Source organism: Alexandromys fortis, unplaced genomic scaffold (assembly GCF_014885135.2).
Source record: "Alexandromys fortis isolate MF-2015 unplaced genomic scaffold, M_Fortis_MF-2015_v1.1 scaffold_6, whole genome shotgun sequence".
Taxonomy (NCBI): Eukaryota; Metazoa; Chordata; class Mammalia; order Rodentia; family Cricetidae; genus Alexandromys; species Alexandromys fortis.
This window is the reverse complement of record NW_026067902.1, coordinates 17,961,282-17,984,208: the sequence shown is the minus strand read 5'-3', so window position 1 is coordinate 17,984,208 and position 22,927 is coordinate 17,961,282. Positions and strand designations below refer to the sequence as shown.

Below are 22,927 nucleotides of genomic sequence, written 5' to 3'. Positions count from 1 at the left end.
GTTCATAACAGCCTGTAACACCAGCTCCCGGGGCTATGACAGTCTCTTCACTCACACATGCACATACCCCCACACATATTCACACAACTGATAATAAAAACATACATATATGAAGCTTAGTTAAGAAAATTGAGGAAGTCAGTTGCTGAGCATTCCTTTAAAATTTTAGAGAGCAATGATATATGTATCTTTATTTTGGGGAATTACCCTGTTTAAAAAGCTTGTGTAACCTAACAAGAAGTTGGAAGAGGCTGGGCATGGTGAGAGATGCCTGTAATCTCAGCACTCAGGAAGCTGAGGTAAGTGATTCACAAGCTCAAGCTAGCCTAGACTGCACAGCAAAGCCTTGTCTCAAAAAACAAACAAACAAACAAACAGCTCTCGTGCCCTCAGAAGTTAGAAGTGAGGTCTGGGTTCAAATCCTGAATCTCTTGGAACAAACAAAAACCACTCAGTCTCTATCCAATTATTTTATTTATGTTTAAATGGAAATAATAGTGCCAACTTCAGTAGATTACTGAGAGAATTAAATAAGACATGGCAAGTGCATGGTACATTGTCTAGAGCTTGTCCAATACACAAAGAACAAATCTTTCTGACACTTCTTTGTCCCCATAAGGTGACATAACATGTCCAAATATGATGAATAAAAATAATTCCAAACTGGGTTTTCCAATGACACAAAACAGCAGAGGTAAAGGGATTACTTCTTGACTCTGCTAAACACACCACTTTTCTGTATCTTTGCTGTGAAGAACATACTGAATCATGCTGTTGTTCTCTGGTGCCTCACACGTGTATCAACACTGAGTCATATCTCTAGCCAAAGGCACACTTTCAAAATGTAAAACCATTTTCTTTGGAAGACTGAATTATTACAAATTTACTGATTTTTTTTTTTTTTTTGGTTTTTCGAGACAGGGTTTCTCTATGGTTTTGGAGCCTGTCCTGGAACTAGCTCTTCTAGACCAGGCTGGTCTCGAACTCACAGAAATCCGCCTGCCTCTGCCTCCCGAGTGCTGGGATTAAAGGCGTGCGCCACCACCGCCCGGCTAAATTTACTGATTTTTAAATAATTTAAGAATAACTTATATGTTCTGAGACAGCATCTCGGGATCTAACCTTAGCTAGCCTGTAACTTGCTACATAGACTAAGTTGGCCTCAAACTCAGAGATCTTTTGCCTCAGTCTACTGAATACTGGCATTAAAGGCGTGCACTACCATGCCTGTCTAAGATAACAATTTTGTTATCATCAGTAGAACAGTAAGAATATGGAAGAAGATAATGAAATGTTCTAACAATTATTAAAAACTAGTGATATCTGTTAAATTGCATTTTCAGACAATCAGAAAGAATATAAACTAATTTAAATTTTAAAGGCTCACACATTATTCAAAGACATGATTCATATAATGCTGTTATTTATTTTTATCATTAACTTTTGGTACAGATCTCCAATAGGACTTGTATCTTTGAGGTTTTGCAGCTTTGACTGTAGAAAGACAAGTGCATAACACACTGCTTTAAGTAAATGAACATGCTAGTTCTCTTTGATGCCAAAACCTGAGCTTTTAATCTTATTTGCAAGTATAGTGCAAGCTATGGAATGAGAATCGTACTAGTCCCTATAAGACACAGAAAGCCAGTAATCTGACAAAAAAGCAAGTTAAAAGCCAAGGACAGTTTAAAAACAAGTAGCTGAACAAAGGGTAAAACGAGCGCACCTGTTGACCTTCTGAGGCTGCACGGGAATGAGGGGGATGACAGTGTTGCACAGAGACTTGCAGAGTGGGCACAGGTACTCTCCACTCTCCAAGTCAAACAGGTCCACATGAATGCGCTGCTGAGAACTTAGTTGTACAGCTTCAAAATACCTGCAAAATTCAAGATGCAGGTCCATTTAGAACAAGTCACATGGCTTTGATCTACTCTAAATAAAAATGGTTAGAATTTTGAACTTAATAAGTATCTTTAGAACTTATATGCAAATGTACATGTTATAATTCTAGAAGAAACAGAATTCCCTTTGGGGAATGGATAAACTAGAAACTACATTACAGCAGATACAAATTTGAAAACTCTGCTGAATCTTAACTTGTCCCCCATCTTAACAGCAAGAGGACATAACTAGAGACTCCCCATGGTTATCTACATCACTAAGGGCTTTCAATAGAAAATGATGTTTTGAATCTGATGGCAAATGAGTAAATAATATAAAAAATTATCAGAAATTACATTTTGAAATTTTTACCTTTTCTCAAGATAAAACCAGAACTTTTCACATTATAAAGATACTTATTATTTTTGTTTGGTTGGTTTATTTCAATACAAACATATTGTATTTTCTGTGTAGCTCTGGCTTTCCTGGAACTGGCTCTGTAGACCACGCTGGCCTTGAACTCAAGAGGTCCATTTGCCTCTGCCTCCCCAGTGCTGGGACTAAAGGCATGCATAACTATTACCTGGCTATAAAGATACTTTTTAATGTTTAAAAATTTTCTTTTTCCATTTTGGTTTTTTAAGACAGGGTTTCTCTGTGTAATAGCACTGGCTGTCTTGGTGAACTGGGTGTCTTTACAGAACAGGCTGGCCTCAAAATTCAGAGATCCACCTGCCTCTGCCTCCTAGGTGCTGGTATCAAAGCCATGCACCATCACCACCTTGGCCTGAGTTTTGATATTTTTAAAATAAAAATTACTGCTTCTCTTGCATGACTAGCAGCAAACAGTGTTAATACTATTTAGTTTGTGGGAAGCAAATGCATGTTCAGTGCTAGGAGCTGCCCAGGGCAACACACTGTGCATGCTAAGTGCATGCTGTATTAACAAGCTACACTCCTAATCCCTGAAAACACCAAGATGGGAACTTTATACATCAATTCCTAAGATTTACAATAAATAAAAATATAATTAGCACAATGCAAAAAGGATTAGTACTTAAAATTGTTTTAATTATTCTAGTAAGAAAAATAGAAGACATGAGAAAACATGCCTTTTTGTGGTGTGTAGCGAACACCAATGTTCCTAGTCTCTTTCAAGAACATGTCAGAGGGACAACTTACTTCTGCCAGCACACTGCATGCATTACATGACCACAGCTTCCTGTATAAGTTCCATGTGCCAGGTCAGGATCCATGAAAAGAGGGTCCAGAATTTCTGGTTCAGAAAGACACAAATAAGAGATATGTACTTATGTTTTCTTGAGTTAAGGAGGTGAGAGTGGAGAAAAAGAGTTTTCAAATCTAAAATTTCTAATCACAAAATTGTATTTCTTAAGAAGGACTCGCTGAACATAGAGGACAATGAGGACTACTGAGAACTCAAGAACAATGGCAATGGGTTTTTGATCCTACTGCACATACTGGCTTTGTGGGAGCCTAGGCAGTTTGGATGCTCACCTTACTAGACCTGGATGGAGGTGGGAGGTCCTTGGACTTCCCACAGGTCAGGGAACCCTGATGCTCTTCCGGCTGATGAGGGAGGGAGGGGGGCTTGACTGGGGGAGGGGGATGGAAAGGGGAGGCGGTGGCGGGGAGGAGGCAGAAATCTTTAATAAATAAATAAATTTAAAAAAAAGAATGTCCAAGTATAGCAGTGATAGTAATATGCAATATACATTTTCCTAATAGTGTGAAAAAAGGAGGAAAGCAGCTAGGCCTTACAAATTCTAAAATTTGTATGGATTAAACAACTCTATATCCATTTATGTTATAAGTCAGAACAATAGGTTCAAGCTGATTGGTGGCTGAAGTGCTTTTTTATGCTTCAAGAACAAATTTACCTTTGTACTTTTAATGATAATTTGAATACACAACTACTTATTTTTATATGTGTGTTTGCCTGCATGTATGTCTGCAGCATGTGTATGCCTGGTTCCCAAGAGGCCGGAAGAGGGCACTGGACCCTCTGGAACTAGAGTTGCAGACAGTTGTGAGCCATCATAGAGAACCCAGGTCTTCTGCAAAGGCAGCAAGTGTTCTAAACTGCTGAGTCATCTCTCTGACCCCTATAAATGACAATGTTAAGAGGCCAGTTAACACCTCTGTGCCTCAGCCTTTCATGTATATGGAGGTAGTAATGCACAAGGTTGTTGTGAGATATAGTAAGCAAACAGACACAGGGTTTAATCATGTCAAATATTAATAAATGTCAGTTTATAATCATCATTACTTCAAGGGAATTTCAAACATAAAGCAGACAACTTCTGGTAAGTATGATGTGTTACCTAATTAAAATTTTATGAAGTAAATGTTTAGTATAAATCTAATCATAAGGCAGAGAGATAAATGCACAATGTGAGACATTAGATAAAATTATTAGCCTGCATTTATCAAAATAGTTATTATCATGAAAAAGGGGGCAAGGAAATAGTCTACATTAAGCCAACTAAAATACACTTTTACTTTGCTTTGCTTTTGAGACATTATCTCATTGTGTAGCTTAGACTGGCCTTGAACTCACTATGTAGGCCAGGTTCACCTCCATCTAATGTAAAACTTCCTGCCTTACTATTCCATGTGCTGGGATTACAGGCATGAGCTACCATGCCCAGTTAAAAAAAAACTTCATAAAGTATGTTTAAATATTAGATATATGTTTAGATCTTTGTTTAAAATATATGCCTCCCCACTAAAGACAGATATAGAAACAAAAATTATATATGATATTCCTTCCTTCAGTATGGTAATGGTGTGGTAAATATATAATAAACTGTCCGCAGTTTTGGGAAATGAATTCAGAAATACCTAGAGATGAACTGTTATGAGGCCAGCAATCTACTTTCAAATGGTTCAGCGAGATAAAATAAAACAAACAAACAAAAAAGATGATTGAACAATGTGACTAAGAACTAACAAAAATCAAAACTAATAAAAAAGCCAAGTAATCAACATGGCAAGTAAGAACCTAATCTATGTCACATACAAATATGTGATATAAGCAGAACTTACACACAATCTCACTGCTGAACCTCTTTCAACATTTATTTTTATTCTAATTACATAGAATTAGGCATGAAAAAAAATGGCTGAAAGTAGATTAAGTAAGCAATACATACCCCCTGAGAGGTCTATGGGTTTCCCCCTGTGCTGGGTTAAGGCAGTGGATTTCTGGACACAGGCTGATAATACCATGGCATTGTTTTCTAGTTTCACCTCTTGTTCTTCTTGGCAGAGGATGCATGTGAGCACCTCCCTTTCAGTAACAGCTGGACCCCGCTTAGGACCCAAAGCAATTCTAGAGTAGTCACTGACCGCTGGAGTGCTACCAAAAGGAACAACCAGAAATTAGGACATATGTTTCAGTTATTGTCTTTACATTTAGGAAGATTTCAAGTAAATAAATAAAAATTATACTTAGCAATATTACCTTTAGAAATCAACCCTGAATTTTCTGGCTTTAAGCACTTAATTTCTAACTAGAAAGTTCAGTTTGTTCTAAGTGCACAGAGAAATACATTACAGAATAGTATTTATATAATGCTATTTAATTTACTATATCAAGAGAATTGGGGCCATTTCTTTTTTAATAATAAATATGTAGTACACATATCAAAGAAATTCTGTAAAATATAGAAAAATATAAAAAAGCATTGTATTGACAATGTACTCACTAATAATCTTGTTTATTTCTTCTTAGTTTGCTTTCTATTTACAATACACATTTTGTATAAATATAAATATACAGATTTATTCACATAAATGTTGCTTGTGTCATGTATTAAGATTTACTCAGAAACATTTTAAACAGCTGCGTAGAGCTACTCTTGCTACTGTAGAACCATAATGCTTTTGTCTAATCCCTCTCCTTAGACATTTAGGCTTCTAATTCTACTTTAGTAGATATTAAGACTACAAAAATTTAAACTTTTAATAAATCTTAATGATGCAGCAATCTTTATGAGCTACAGATATCCCTGATAATAACAAAATCAAATAAAAGCAAATATTTATAATGGTTTGTTATGCTAGACACTTTTACATATTTTATGTTTTTTTTTTCACTTTAATTCTTACAATAAACATAAGGCAGGTACTGTAATTACTTCCATTTGCACAGAGGGAGAAACTGAGCCTAAAGATAGTAAGAGGCAGACCTAGGAACTCATCGTCAGTAAGTAACACCACCAAGATTTAACTAACCCAGGTAACTTGGCCTCAGAGGCTTGCAAAACTGTACAAGAAGCTCCCTAAAATATGGTGTATCACATAGAGAACTATAAATAACCCAAATGCTCATCAGTATAAGTGATTAGCATAATGTAGAGCATTACATAGTTTTCAAAGGGTACTGCTCAGCAGTAACATGTAGCCCACATCCTTAGAGATAATAATTAAATACATATCATTTATGCAAACAAAAGGTTGAATAACATAAAACCATACAATTATATCATGGCTACAGATATCTGTATGTAATAGTATAATAAAAAATTCTGACACATATATATAAATAAATAAATAAAAAACCTGTTTCGTTTTTGAGATGAAGTCTCACTTATGTGTAGCTCAGACTAGCCTTGAACTTTCAACCTTTCTTTTAACCTCTTCAATGCAGGGTTATGCATATAAAACTTTTTTTTAATATCTGTGTCTTTTTATTTATTTAGTTATTTATTTGAAAAATTACCGCCTCCTCCCCGTTTCCCATTTCCCTCCCCCTCCTCCCACACATTTCCCCCTCCCCCCACTCCCCCTCCCCCCCACTCCAATTCCCCTCCCTCTCGAGAATGAAGAGCTGTCCAGGTTCCCTGCCCTGCGGGAAGTCCAAGGTCCTCCCACTTCTATCCAGGACCAGGAAGGTGAGCATCCAAATAGGCTAGGCTCCCACACAGCCAGTCAATGGCACTAGGTTTCAATCCTAATACATGAACTGGCTGTGTGGGAGCCTAGCCTGTTTGGATGCATATAAAACTTAACCACAGAGGGCAGAAAGGGAAATAGTATTTGATCAAGTATCCAAAGGAACTTTATATTTATCCCTACCATTTGATTTTCCAATTGAAAATATAGCAATATAGCTATAATTAAGATAGTAAAAGAAAAGGAATTAAGACAAAAAAATTAAACTTAAGAGATTGAGAAATGTGCCTTCATCAACACTGAGAATGTCTTTTGCTTTCCAAGTTATTTGTTTGTTGAGAGAGTTTCATAGGGTTTCACTATGCAGCCAGACTGATATGAAACTCACTGTATAATTCAGACTGGCCTTGTACTTGTGGCAGCCCTGCCTCTGCCTCCCAAGTGTTGAGATTACAGGAATGCACCATCACGCCTGGCTTCACTGAGAACTTCTTTATGGCTAACCGTTATATGTTAAAGAAATAAGGAAAAAATATGGGAAATAATGTTTAAAGGAGAATAAGAAGGAGTAAAGCCTCCAGAGAAATCGGCAAAAGCATTGGCAGAAGACAAAATGCAAAAAGTCAGTAAACGACTTTATGAGCGGTCACCCTTGGACTAACTGGTTTACTTTTCAGTCTGAGGTGCCAGGGAACTGAACCAAGCCAGCACTCTACTACTGAGCTTCACTCCTAGCCACAAGCTTTACTTGGTGATAATGAAGCATGTTCATACACTAGCAGGGGTAGAAGCTGACAGTCACCTGCAAGACAATGTGCAGTATCTGCCAATGTTTCAACCTAGCCAGGCGTGGTGGTGCACAACTTTAACCCCAGCACCTGAGGCAGAAGCAGTGGGAGTGGGAGGTCAGTCTGTAGACCTCCAGGACAGAGTTCCAGGACAGCTAGGCTACACAGTGAGACCTTACCTCAGAAATAAATAGGTTAATTAAATTAAAGTTTGTTAACTTCTGCCCTGTTAGAATCATGGGCACAACTACAGAAGAACCTATGACAATGCTTTGACAAAGTAATAAGGGAAAACAGGAAGCCTCTTAAACCTCACAAATCAGAGAGAACACTGTAAACCCACACCCTAAGAGTAAAAGAACGTAAAGGAAGGAGGAAGGATGAGTGCAATCAGAATGAATGACATACCTGTGTAAAATTGGCAAAGAACTAATTTAAAAAATGAAGGGATGGAAGTCAAAGGGTACATATTTACAGGTGTGCAGAGGGAGTAAACCTACAGATTTTATGGGTAGCATAAGGACTAGAGCTGTTTTAGGTCCTCTTACTCAAAACAATAACTACATGTTGTTGTGGACTATTCCTTGACACCATATGAAGATGTATCACTGTGATTGGTTTAATAAAGAGCTGAGTGGCCAATAACTAAGCAGAAAGAGACTAGATGGAACTTCTGGGGACAGAGAGGTCTTGGGGCAAAAGAAAGGCAGAGTTGCCAACCAGAAACAGAGAAAGCAGGATGGGCAATACACAGTAAAGGTCAATGAGCCTCGTAAAAGAATGTAGATTTAAAAATACGGGTTAAAAGTTATAAGAGTCTGATGACATGAGTTAATCCTGGGACCCACATGATTCAAGGAGTAAAATGGCTCCTACAAGTTGTCCTCTGACCTCCATATACACACACAATAAATTTTTTAAAAAGTGTGCAAAAAAATATGTACACCTTAAATATGCAGTATTTAAAAATTTGAAATTTAAAGAAAATGATGCAAAGTCTATACCATAGATCTACGTGTGCTAACATAAAAAAATGTGCAAAAAGAAAACAAGATATAGAACTAAATATATGGGGGCTGGAGAGATGGCTTAGCGGTGATAACCACTGGTTGCTCTTCCAGAGGACCCAGGTTTAATTCCCAGCACCCACATGGCAGCTCACAATCATCTACAATTCTAATACCAATGAAGAGAAAATAAGGGGATGGTTTCTATTTTTGTTGTTCCCGTTTTAATATATTTAGGAAAACCTGATTTCAGAAGAATGGTTGTTTTGTTTTACCTCTCTTCCTCCATAATGGAGTCTTCTTTTCCTGGCATTTCTGACGTATTGTCATACATGAGTTTGTGAGTCTCAATGAAGTTTTTCTGTAAGGCGGACATCTGGGCCATGATCTTCTGGCGGTGAAGCCTAGCAGCTTCAGCTTTTCTCTTCCGTTCTGCTTTTTCTTTATCATGAGTAGTCTGAATATTAAGTAACACCAAAATTAGATAAGAGCTTCTATTAAAATTCAAATCCAGATTGAATATCCCTTATTTGATGCAGCAGTCATTATATCTGATAAGGCAGACTTTAAATAAAAAGCAATTAGGAGAGATAAACAGGGCTACTACATATTATTAATAAAAGAACAAACCATTAGCCGGGAGATGGTGGCACACACCTTTAATCCCAGCACTCAGATGCAGAGGCAGGCAGACCTTGGTGAGTTCAAAGCCAGCCTTGTCTACAATCTACAAGTGAGTTTCAGGACAGGCTCCAAAAATACATAGAGAAATTTTGTCTCAAAAAAAAAAAAAAAAAGGAGGAAGAAGAGGAAGAAAGGAAAGAAGGGGAAGAAGAGGAGGAAGGAAGAAGGGAAAAAGAGGAAGAAGGAAGAAGAGGAGGAGGAGGAGAAGAAGGAGAAGAAGAAAGAACAATCCATCAAGAAGATTTAACAATTATAAACACTTATTAGAGACCTTAACTTTGTAAAAGAAACATCAAAAAGCATAAAAGAATGTATGGGAGCCGGGCGGTGGTGGCGCACGCCTTTAATCCCAGCACTCTGAGATCTGAGCACTCGGATCTCTGAGAGTTCGAGGCCAGCCTGGTCTACAAGAGCTAGTTCCGGGACAGGCTCCAAAGCTACAGAGAAACCCTGTCTCGAAAAACCAAAAAAAAAAAAAAAAAAAAAAAAAAAAGAATGTATGGGTCCTGATACAGCAATAGCGTGGGACTTCAATACCCAACTCTCACATTTAAATAGGTCTTCCAGAATAAAAATAAGAAACCTCAGAGCAACAACCCGCCATTAGCCAGTAGATACAGAATATACACTTGACAGACAGGGAATGTTCTCAGAGACATACGGGACTGTCTCCTAAACTGATCACATCATAAGCCAGAAATCAGTACTTAAATTCTTTAATTAATTAACTCTCTTTTGGCTTGTTTTTTGTTGTTTTGTTTTTCAAGACAGAGTTTCCACTGTGTATCCCAAGCTGTCCTGGACCTCTTTCTGGAGAGCAAGCTGGCTTCAAACTCACAGAGATTCGCCTGTCTCTGTCTCCCACGTGTTGGTATTAAAGGCATGCACCACCAATGCTCAGCAGAATAAATTCTTTGTATCAGACCACAATGGAATAAAAGTAGAAATGAACAAGAAAAAAAATACAAAAACTACAAAAATACTTGGAAACTTAACAATATATTTTTGAATTAATAGTGGACTATTGGAGAAATTAGAAAAGAAAATTTAAAACTCCTAGAGTTAAATGAAAACAAGAATACAAAGTTCCAGAACCTTTGGAGCATAGTCAAGACAGTCCTAAGAACAAAGCTTATTGATATAAATTCTTATATTAAAACAATGACAACAACAACCATCTTAAATAAACAATCTACTGATACACCTTAAGGCTCTAGAAAAACAATACTAAGCCAATCCCAAACCTAGGAGATGGGGACACATTTAAAAGTTAGGGAGGAAATTAACAAAATGGAAACTAAATGAACAATACATAAAATCAACTAAAGAAAGAGTCGGTTCTTTGAAAAAGTATCACTGATAAATCCTTAGCCAATGTAACATAAAGAATGTGAAGGCAAAATTAAAATGAAAGGGTGTTATTTAACGGACTCAATAAAATCTACAACATTATTAGAGCATAATTTGGAAACTTATTTGCCAAAAAGCTGGAAAACCTAGAAGAAATGGTCAAATTCTATATGCATATGACCTAACAAAATTAAAACCAGAAGATAAAAATAACTTAGAGACCTACTACAAGTACTGAAAATTTAACCCAGGATTTTTCACATGTTAGGCAAATGCTCTATACCATACACTAACTTATGTACAGTGTATTTTCTTTTAAGAAAAATAGCTAATATCTCAACTAAGAATATCTAATAATTACGATGTATGTGGTGGTGCATACCTTTAATTGCAGCACTTGGGAGGCAGAGGCAGGTGGATCTCTGTGGGTTTGAAGCCAGCCTGGTTTACACAGAGATTTCTAGAACAGTCAGGGCTACATAGAGATCCTGTTTCAAAAAAATAAAAAAAACAGCCAGGCACTACTGGTGCACACCTTTAAACCCAGCACTTGGGAAAAGAGGCAGGCGGGTATTAGTGAGTTCGAGACAAGCCTAGCCTACAGAGTTCCAGGACAACCAGGGGCAGTTACACAGAGAAATCCTGTCTTAAAAATCAAAAACAAATTTAAAAAACCAAAAAGAATATTCTAATAGTTAAATGTTAGTTAATTAATTCAATATTAGCAAAATATGATTCAAAACATGGAAAGTCATGACCTACACATCTAATTTCACTGAATCTAAGATGTACCATTATTTTATACTTCCTAATAGATGAACACTGTTGACTAAATTATGAACTGCCATTGACTGAGACATATCTTAATTTTTTAATGTTTTAAATTAATGTTTTATTTTAATGTTTTTTTTTTAAAATATTTATTTATTTATTATGTATACAATATTCTGTCTGTGTGCATGTCTGCAGGCCAGAAGAGGGCACCAGACCTCCCTACAGATGGTTGTGAGCCACCATGTGGTTGCCGGGAATTGAACTCAGGACCTTTGGAAGGGCAAGCAATGCTCTTAACCACTGAGCCATCTCTCCAGCCCCTATTTTAATGTTTTTAAATTAATATAATAGGGTATTTCTAGGAGTCCCACTGGACAGCAGGGTCCTTTAATTTTGTAAAATATACCCATCCTACTGAGCATAGTAAGTGCAGTACAAAGTAGAGGACTAAAAGGGACAGAACTCACATATTTTACCACCAACAGTTTCTCCTAAAGAAGAAAGTGACTCTTTATTCAAAGACAGATAAATGTAACATTGTCACAGTGCTGTTACCTCATCACTCTTAATGGATTCCAAGCCTGAAGTGGATGCCACAACTAAAGATGATTTTTCTCTTAATCGCTTCACTGTGTCAAACATCTGTGAAAATAGATGAAACATTAAGTGGCTGCACTGACCAGGAAGACGATCACTAATCTGATTCAGCCATTTCAGAGATAAGATGGCTTATCTCTGAGGTAAGCTATACAGATACGTATTTTAAAACAATTGAAAAAGTGGCCCTGACTATGAAATACTGCTGGTTTGTGAGCCATCAGCTGAGTGAGTGCAGTCTGCTGTTGTCTGGGATGGGAGGTGTAGCACAGATTTATTTGTAAATTTTGATAGAAACTCCAGCTCCTGGGCTCAAATGATTTTTCTAACTTAACCTTCTAAATAACAGGGATTACATAGCATACCAACAAACTCAGTTTAAAGGAATATTTTTATTAATGTCCTCAATATGAAGATACACCACTTTATTCTGACCTATGAAGTGAACACAATCTAGCCCCCGTTACCCCTCCAACATTGCCACCTCTCTTTATGTACAGTCCTCCTGGACTTACTCTGGACCGCTTCTGAGCTCTTGCACTGGCTCCTTTTCTAAAATACTCCTTGGAGTCTTAGAACACTGGCTCTAGAATGATCCAGGTCTCAGCTCTAACTAACTTCACCTCCTGACAAAGACCTCTCATTATTCAAGAGAATCTTCTCTCATTCTACTGGATTATCCTGATGATTGTTTTCAAATTATCTGTACTTCAACCATGGTATATGCACCATGAAAAAAGCTCTTCGTGCTGCTTGGGGTCTTGAATTCAGCACGGCATACTGTAATCACTCAATGCATGCAGCTGATAATGACATAATTGAGAATATCTTTCATTACTAAAAGTAACTCCACAGAAACAGAAAAAAAATTATTATAAGCATAAAAAACCACAGTTGTGATATAACTGACAGTAAATGGCTTTATAAATGGAAAGAGAACACAGGACATGAATTTTATCAGCAAATAGAAGATTTTATATATGGTCACATGTAGCATGGAATTACACAGTTATGTATAGTAAATAATTTTCAATAATGAAAATAAAGGAATGTCACTTTTTAGACTTTATTTTTTAAATTGTATTACAATTGTTTCTCCTTTCATACCTCCAAACCTTCCTAAATACTCCTCCCTTGATCTTTTTCAAACTGATGGCTCTTTTTTGCATTAATTGTTGTTACATGTGTATATGTGTGTGTATTCCTAAATATAACCTGCACAGTCTCAGATTACTTATATGTACTTTTTATGTGCTCACTGTATCATACTGTAAATTTTATTTATTTATGGTTTTGAGGGTTGAATCAAGGACTCACACATGTTAAAAACACATTCACCACTGATCTCTACTTTCTGCCATTACAATGTTGTCTTCATTATAATCTGATTATGTTCTTTCTACTGACAAAGGTAAAACAGTGTGCAAAGTTATACCTCACACACCTTATATTTTTGTACTGAGTTTACTGACTGTATCAAGGCCACATCAAGCAACAAACTATTTAGGGGTGCATAAGTATATTCTGTGGTATTCAAGTAAGGATGAAGAGCTAAATAATGCATTTATCAAAATGTGTTCTTGTCATTAAGCAACACATAACTATATTAAATCAGTTTACTTTTGCAACATACCTGGAGTATCCATGCAATCATGTCCTTCTGGCCTTCTAATTGGGGGATTCCTTTGAGCTTCTCCAAAAGCATTTGTATATTCTGGGCATTCATGGCTGAACTTCCCAATCCTTTTTTAAAATACAAAAGTATATTTAGAGAATTAAAATTCATAATTTTGTACTAATTATAATTCTTAGTGCCTATCATTCAAACGATAATTGAGGTTTGCCAGCCAGTCCCTTTGCTACCTTAGTTTTTATTTATTTATTTTTTGTTTTGTTCTATCTTTTCAGACAGCGTCTCTCTTTTTTTTTTTGTTCTATCTTTTCAGACAGCCTTGGCTGTCCTGGAACTTCCTCTGGCCTCAAATTCAGTGATACACCTGCCTCTGTCTCCCAGGTGCTGGGATTAAAGGCACGTACCACCACTGCTCAGCATTTAATTTTTTAAAAGAATCTGTGATGACATGACTAAACAACAGAATGAGAAAGACTCCCTCTGCATCACCCACTGGTACTGCTAAGGGCTACCCTTCATAGTCTGCTCCTGCCTTTCCTCTGTGCTCACTGTCTACACAAAGCCCATGATGAGAACAACTGCAGAGATACTCAAGGGAAATATATTATATTCATATGCAAAGAAGGCTAACAGTATTTTCAATACACAGAAAGCAAGTTATAATAAAAAGTGAATTAGGTATAAGACTTTGGACTCACCAAGATAGGATAGATAATTCTCTGAATTTTTCAAATGAAAATGGACTAGACATTGTTGATGTATTTATTGCCTGTATGTATTGTATATAGTTATTATACTTATTGTATATAGTTTTTCTTATATTAGTTATAGTCTTCTTTTTTATTTTAGACAAAAGGGGAAAATGTTATGGCATTTCACTTGTATTTTACTTGTAAGTAAAACTTTCCTGCAGATCAGAAAAGTAAAACAGTCACACTGGCCAGCCTTATAGACCAGGCAGCAATATCACACACCTTTAATTTCAGTGGCTACACGAGCTTGCCATAGAAACCAGGCAGGTGGATACCTTTAATTCTAGAGAGGATTGTAGACTGGGAAGAGATGGCTATCAGACACAGTCTCATTCTGAGATTCTTGGAGGCAGGATCACCTTTTCAGACTGAGGTTGAGGTAGGAGACAAAGCTGGCTGCTTTGCTTTCTGGTCTTCGGGTTGAACCCCTATATCAGTCTCTGAGCTTTTATTAATCATGCTTTAGTTGCCACTCATGTATATAGAAAATGTGGTTACTTTGCTTATAAGTATTGGTTTTATAATCAATGCTTCAGAAATGCTCTTTGAACAAAACTATCTTAATGTAATATCATTTTAATCTAAACCTATGCTAGTCTTCAAGATTAAAAAAGAAACATTTTCAGACTCACTTCACTCCTGACATACTACAACCACGCATACAGTAAAAACACCTGCGACAGGGAATCTTTATAACTTTGATTTACAAACTGGCAATTAGCTAGACGTTTGTTGGGAAATGATGCTGTAGCATACTTGAAGCCTTATGGTAGAAGTCGAACATCACTTCTTCTTCAGGAGCTTTCTGAAGCTGCTGCTTCTCTTCCAGCAAGCCCAGTGCCAATATGTGGAATGCCTGGAGGAAGAAAACAGGGTCTCTGAAGGGCTCCTTCTTTAACTGGCAGTACTGATATAAATAACCCAAAGAGGAAGAGAACAATAAACAAAAACAGACAAAACTTATACAATGGTCAAGAGAAAGAGAAATCATGAATACTATGAAAAATGCCTCCGATTAAGGAGACATAGCTTAAAGTATCACTTAAAAAGTGTTAAAAATCTCACCAGGGTGGTGGCGCATGCCTTTAATTCCAGTGCTTAAGAGGCAGAGGCAGGTGGATCTCTGTGAGTTTGAGGCCAGTTTGGCCTACAAAGTGAGTTCCAGGACAACAAGGACTGTTACACAGAGAAACCCTGTCTCAGAAAAAAAACAAACAACTAAACAGGTCGGGGGATGTGAAGTTTAGTATAAACCACACAGCTGCCAGAGTGTTTGGAAGCAGTCAGTTGTTATTGCACTGGTGACAGTGCGAAAATTAACAAGCTTTACATTTTTAAAAATCACGGTGACAACATCAGTTAAAAATGTAAAGGAGCAGACTGTGTACTCAGAATTGGTATAGTAAATATACTCATATGTATGTAAAATTATTTATACAAGGATGCTCACTGTAAACTAGGGGTGGTGCACACCTGTAATCTCATGTACTTGGAAGGCTGAGGTGGAAGGATCACCTGAGTTCACAAAATCAAGACCAGCCTGAACAACATAAACAGAAGCCATCACAAGCAAAGAAGCAAACTGACCATAAACAATGTTCATCTTAATAGTCTTTGTTATAATAAAACTCCCAATCCAAACCCGATGTCCATTAATAAGAGAAAACTTAAATGCACAACAGTATACCTATATAATGAGATGTTCATGCTATCAGAAATGACAAATACCTTTATGTGCTTATGTTGGTATAGTTTCCAGAATATATGAAATATTAACAGTATTTATCTCCTGAGGAGGACACTGGGAGATGGGGAAATTTAAATAAAGTTTAAATAAAGCTCTACAATACTGAATCTAGTACTGCAGATATTCATCACTGTTATAAGCACAGAGATACAAATGGAACATTAGTCTACAGACCAATAATAACCAGCAGGGGATGGGGTAGAGAAAACTGAGTAGGTATTAAATAAATATAGTTACCATCAAGTAGCAGGATTAAGAAATTTATTAATTAGCAGTTCCAAGAAGTCAGGTATGATGCCTCATAAGTATAATCTCAGCCCTCAGGATACTGAGGCAGGAGAATTGACACAAGATTAAAGCTAGCCTAGGCATAAGGAGTTTTAGTTCACCCTGTGCTACTTAGAGGTCTTATCTAGCATGTTCATGATCCTGAGATCATTCCCCAGCACCACCATAACCAAAGCAAACAAAATAAACAAATAGATGCCTATAAAAATTATGATGCGCTAGGCATTGGTGATGCACTCCTTTAATCCCAGCACTCAGGAGGTAGAGGTAGGATAACCTGAGTTTGAGGCTAGCCTGGTCAACAGTGTGTTCCAGGACAGCCTCCGTGACACAGGAAAACTCTGTCTAGGAAAAAAAAAAAAAAAAAAGAAAACACATGATGCAATGGGATATGGATTTATTACTAACATGATGAGACGTCTTTTTTCCCCCGTAACTCAGAAGAAAGAGCTTTATTTGAATAGAGCTGGAGATAGTACCTAAGATAACATAGGAAAAAATTATGTTCCAAAAGAATGCATCAACTAAATGGATTCTACTTCCCAGCAGCTTTGCAGGGGAGGGCACAGCAAAGGCAGGGGATGGAGGGTTAATTGCCCCTAGCACAACACAGTAATCATAGAGCATTAGAGGGCATCTGAGAGAGACAGAGAGAGAAAGACAGAAAAAGAGAGAGAGAAAGAGAGAGAGATCTTTGAAAATATGTTAGGGATAATAAAAACATGAGAATGTATCAACATAGAAACTTAGGTCACAGTTCAACCACTTTAATGATTCCTAAATAGCATGTGTTTCCGATAGGGTTCTGATTGACATTAACCCAGGAATTGTTTTTCAGATAAACATACCATTTGGAGCATCCCTTCTGTCCACAAATTAGAATCTGTGTCTACTGCCCGCTCAAATATGGTCCTGAGAATGTACATCATGACATCACAGTTGAGAAGGTTGATCACTTTGCTGAAAGCAGGGCAGAACTCAGGAGGAGGTGGCGGTGGCAATGCTATTAGGGAAGCACAATAAACGGGGAAGAGAGACAAACAGGTATTTTTATTTGAGCTACCCTAACATACATAATTGCAAATATAAAAATTAATAGCTTAAATGCAAAATAACGTGACTGAAGTCAGGACCACGAGGGGTGCACCCATCCACTGAGACAGTGGGGCTGATCTATTGGGAGCTCACCAAGGCCAGTTGGACTGTGACTGAAAAAGCCTGGGATAAAACCGGACTCTCTGATCATGGCGAACAATGAGGGCTGATGAGAAGCCAAGGACAATGGCACGGGGTTTTGATCCTACTTCATGTTCTGGCTTGGTGGGAGCCTAGCCAGTTTGGATGTTCACCTTCCTAGACCTGAATGGAGGGGAGAGGACCCTGGACTTTCCACAGGGCAGGGAACCCTGACTGTTCTTCGGACTGGAGAGGAGGGGGAGAGAAGTGGGGGGAGTGGGAGAGGGGCGGGAGGAGGGGGAGGGAAATGGGAGGCTGGGAGGAGGCAGGAATTTTTTTTTCAATAAAAAAAATAAATTAAAAAAAAAGCACTGAAAACATCAATATCAAAGGAAATGTAAACTGTTCTACCAGTCTCTGAAAATAAATTTGACTTGCTTACAATTTAAAACACTTTCATTTATGTTGGCCACATCTTAATATGTAAACACAAAGAAGCTCTTTAGTTGTTCCCCTCAAATCAACAAAACAAAACACCCACAGAAAACAGCCAAATGTATCTATTCAGAATCTCGATTTTACCTTCATCTTTATTTTCTTGTTTTCTCCTTTTCTTCTGCATATGTTCAGCCTATTAAAGCAAAGGTAACAACTATCATTACATTGTTTAGCAAGCACAAAACGAAAGGAATACTGCTTGAAAGCAAATAGATTGATCTATCCACTAAAGTACTTTATACTAATTTAAAATGTATTCAAAATATTATCTTGAATAGAAACCAAAAAATTGTCCTAGGGAAGGACACTGTAAGATGAGTAAGGTATGATCCTCATTAAGAACCTAGCCAGTGTCCCAAGTTGTGAGATGGCTCAGCCAGTAAAGGGTCCCTGCAACCTAGTAAGACTTGGGTCAAGACCCAAGTGATGGAAGGAGTAACAGACTTCTGGATGTATACCCATACCCCAGTAAATAATAAATAAATGTAATAAAAACTTAAAAAGATAAAAAAGAAAGAACTTAGCCCCATTCTTTTGGTCAGAAAGGCTTCCTAGTTTCTGTTCTGTACAAGAACCCACATGACGGTATGTAACTTCTATCTTTACTCATATTCATATGTAATTATTTTATTAAATGAAAGCTTCTGTATTAGACCCCACTGCTGTGAGAGAGTACCAGACAGCATGACTTAAAGGGCACAGCATCTTGCCCAGTTCATGCCTGGTTTCAGGTGATCACGGAGAGGAAGCCATGGTAGAGAAGCCTTTCTCACAATGCCAGCAAAGCAAGACAATGCTGAGAGCATCCAGCTTTCTCCTTCTCCCACTTGGTTAAAAATTACTCAATTTAAGAAATGTCAACAAAACGAGCCATCACCTAAACCAATCTATCCTTCTAAGAACAGTAGAAATTATGTGCCAATCCTCTGTAGAATAGTCACTGCTGAGGGAGGGAGGGAGGGAGGGAGAGAGGGAGGGAGGGAGGGAGGGAGGGAGGGAGGAGGGGAGGGAAGACTGTTCTAAAGGAAAGTGACACATGTGACTCAAATGAAAGGTGTGCTGTTGAGCTATTCTCTCCTGTAACAACTATAAATTATAGGACATTTTTGGTATAGTCAAGAAAACCTAAATATTGTTGACACACTAGATTGCTGATTTTCTTGGATGAGTTACCACCCTCTCTACTAACAGGAACCACCATGAAACTCCTTTTCTAGATTCAGAAAAACATACAGGCCTTCAGGCTTATTTCTTACCTTGCTGTGCTGTGTTTTAGAGTAATGGTAAAAGTACGTATTGAAGTCTTTCAGTGATTCGTCTTTCAATTCATAGACTCCATGGCCTGATACACCTGGTTTCCTAAAGCAACAGAAAACACAGAAATGAACAGCAGGTTTTGATTTTGTTTTGTTTTCACAATATTGAAAACAAAGTAAGAATCTAAAATCTGATCTAAAATTCAAGATTCCTAAAAAATTATATCTCAGAAATGATCAATTTAGTTGCTATGGTAACACAAAAACCATACACTGAGTGCAAAGTCCTGACAACAGTGACATTGTACTCTCAATAGTTATAAAATTCAAACAAATCTGGGAAAGTTTATTTTCTGCTACCCGAGCCTGATAGTGTGCTCTACTTAGATTTCCATACTTCTTTTAAAGCCTCTGGGTATAAAGGTGCCTATTAAACTACAGTACACAACATAATTTAGGATCAAATCTCAAATGGCAGAGAAACAAATCATTAATAGCAAATAGTTTTAACAATAGTGTGGAATCCTCTATTGAGCACAGTAGTAGGAAAAGCACCACGCCTAAAAGAGCACACCATACTTAACATCTCTGAGTTTCTATCCAGTTCTTAAGTTAAAAATATTATTAACCACTGCTAAAGGAGAAAAAAGTCACACGCTATTTTATAAGTTATTTAGAACTAGTAACATTACTCTAAACATAATATCATCACAACTCAAAATATTAGTATAAATTTTCCAAATGTGAAGAATTAATCCAACTAACATTTTCACTTTAGACATGACAAAGCGTGTAAGGATTATAAAGTACAGTTAGCATATACAATAAAAACTTATAAAGCAATGAAGTTATAGCTTCAAATGATTGGGAAAGAGTTATCAGATAGTCTTACTAGTTTACTGTCTAAATCACCTACTACCACTAGACAAATTTCTCATTTACCAAACCAAGAACCTCGTTTCATTAATAGACACTTTTAATTATTTCATCATTAAATACAGTCAGTTAGTGCCTGGGGCACCCCTCATTCTCTTTCCTCGATTCCACATTGCATTCTTATTCCTATGAGCTCTATAGAAAAGTTCAGATCTTCTACAAAGTATCAGGTATAAAAATAAAGACCAATTTATCTCTCAGATATTAAACACTTACTTAAATGTGGCCACTTTGTTTATGACATTCTCTAAGCCAGTTTCGTTATTTTCCTGTTGAAACAACATTTTTGACATTGTTACCTTCAGGTAATGAATTTTTGTTTCTTACTGGGAACACAAACACATTTTAAACTTCATCTCTAAAGTACTGAAGTACTGTGAAGTACTCTATACATGACAAATTAAAAGATTAACTGCTCTATTTATTAAAACTACATATGGAGCCAATATGTTGTAGGGAATTGATTTATTAAGATATAGAATCTTATGTATAGTATCAAAAGAAGTTAGCTCTCTGAGTTTACCTTCATATGTATATGTATGTATACATGTAAAACATACACACACACACACACACACAATCTTTAGCTCCCATCCTCCTTCCTTTTCTTCTTCATTTTTGTTTTGTTTTTTAATTTAACCCAGGGCCTTATGGCAAGCACTCTACAATTCAGCTATATACACAGTGTTTAAAAAGAAGCCTTATGTGGTAACATACTATATATTCATAAACAACATTAGGTGCATGTCCATGCTTTACTAATCCTTGAAAGCAAAGAAAACAGAATAAATAGCCTCCAACCAGAAACACATGGCAAGAGCACTTCCCTGGAACAACTCTAAGATAAAAATATGGGTCATTTTGTTTAGCAAATTTTCCTGAAATTTGAAGTCAACTTCCAATTAAAAAAAGAAATAAGGAAGGAAGAAAAAAAACAGAAAACAAAGAAACCAATCAAACCAATAACAACAAAAACTCAAACTCCCCCAATCTTGAGGGACTGAACAGTAAACTTAGTGGTTAGAGAGAAGGCTCAGTGGTTAAGGGCAGTGGCTGCCCTTACAGGAGTCCTGGGTTCAGGACCTAGTTCCCATACATTGGCTCACAACTGCCTATGCTACAGTTCCAAGGGATCCAACACCCTCTAAGAACACCAAATTTGCATGTGGAACACTTAGAAACATGTAGGCAAAACACCCATACACATATAATTAAAATTTTTAAATAAAAATTGTTTTAAAGGAAAGGAAAGGAAAGTAGACTTACATTCTCAGGTAGGTTTCGGGCAATGGCACTGTGTGGCATAGGCTCAATGCAGAGCAAGTGAGTGATCTCTCTCATTATGACTTCCTCCTTGGTAACATTTCCCACTCCAGGTACATAACGCTCCCCTAATACCATGAAAAACAAAAACCAGCAAGTTTCATTGGTTTCTATTTAAGTTTTGTTCTAACAAATGCACTTATACCGAGAACACTGTATTAGATTGAGTCTATAACAGACAAATCAAAATTATTTCAATATTTTCCCAAAATCAGACAAAGAACTATCTATTGAAGGAGACAGCATTGAGAATCCAGCCCTGATTTTAACTGTAGTACCGGCCCTGGGGAGCTGAGACAGGAGGATGACCAACTGAAAGGCTATCTTGGGTCACAGAATAAGACCAGGTTTCAAAAATCAAATCAATAGGTTGGAAAGGTGGTTGAAGCAGGGCGCTGGTGGCGCAAGCCTTTAATCCCAGCACTCGGGAGGCAGAGATAGGCGGATCTTTGTGAGTTCAAGGCCAGCCTGGTCTATAAGAGCTAGTTCCAGGACAGACACCAAAAACTACAGAGAAACCCTGTCTCGAAAAACCAAAAAAAAAAAAAAAAAAAAAGGAAAGGTGGTTGAATAGGTGGTTGCAGAGGAGCCAAGTTCTATTCCTAGAAGCTGTATCAGGACACTCACAACTACCTGCTAATCCAGCTCCATGGGATCCAATACTGCTGGACTCAAAGGGCACCTATACTCACATACACATACCACACTTACACTAAAAATAATAAATAAAAATAATAATAAATCATTAAGGTCAGGAATGTCGAGACACACCTTTAACACCTGCAAGTACGAGACAGAGGCAGGCAAATCTGTATGAGCTAGAGGCAAGCCTGGCCTACATAATGAGTTCCAGGTCAGTCAGAGTGAGACCCTGTCTTAAAAAGAAAAAAGAGGAAAAAATAAAATAAAAACAAACTGGGAAAACAAAACAAAACAAAACAAAACCCCTCCAAAAACCAAAAAAAACAGGGGCAGAAAAACTGGCCCAGAGGTTAAGAGCTTTTCTTGTACAATAATGAGAGTTTGGATCCCACTATCTGTATAACAAAGTAGGTGGCTCAAAAGCACCAGCTCTAAGGAACTGATGCCCTCTTCTGTCTTCCACATATATGCATAAATACACACACACACACACACACGCCCATATACTCACTCAGACATACAGACAAGCAGCATTCTCTCTCTCTCTCTCTCTCTCTCTCTCTCTCTCTCTCTCTCTCTCTCTCTCACACACACACACACACACACACACAGGCAGAGAAAGAAAGACACAGACAGAAAAATAAATATATAAAAGAACAAAATGAAAACAAAAAA

The 22,927-nt window shown here is 37.3% G+C and overlaps 1 protein-coding gene across 2 annotated transcripts in view; it reads right to left on the bottom strand.

Moving 5' to 3' along the window:
• The window catches only part of Ubr1 (ubiquitin protein ligase E3 component n-recognin 1), a 122,416-nt gene that overhangs the window by 34,948 nt on the left and 64,541 nt on the right, over positions 1-22,927 (bottom strand). For both annotated transcript variants that reach the window (XM_050133464.1, XM_050133468.1), the window contains 12 exons: positions 21,554-21,678; positions 20,504-20,556; positions 19,352-19,454; positions 18,180-18,228; positions 17,270-17,424; positions 15,143-15,242; positions 13,635-13,744; positions 11,960-12,046; positions 8,872-9,053; positions 5,058-5,263; positions 3,064-3,157; positions 1,727-1,876 (listed from right to left, as the gene is read on the bottom strand). In XM_050133464.1, coding sequence (XP_049989421.1) covers positions 1,727-1,876; positions 3,064-3,157; positions 5,058-5,263; positions 8,872-9,053; positions 11,960-12,046; positions 13,635-13,744; positions 15,143-15,242; positions 17,270-17,424; positions 18,180-18,228; positions 19,352-19,454; positions 20,504-20,556; positions 21,554-21,678 — 1,414 coding nt within the window. The remainder of the gene's footprint in view (positions 1-1,726; positions 1,877-3,063; positions 3,158-5,057; positions 5,264-8,871; positions 9,054-11,959; positions 12,047-13,634; positions 13,745-15,142; positions 15,243-17,269; positions 17,425-18,179; positions 18,229-19,351; positions 19,455-20,503; positions 20,557-21,553; positions 21,679-22,927) is intronic.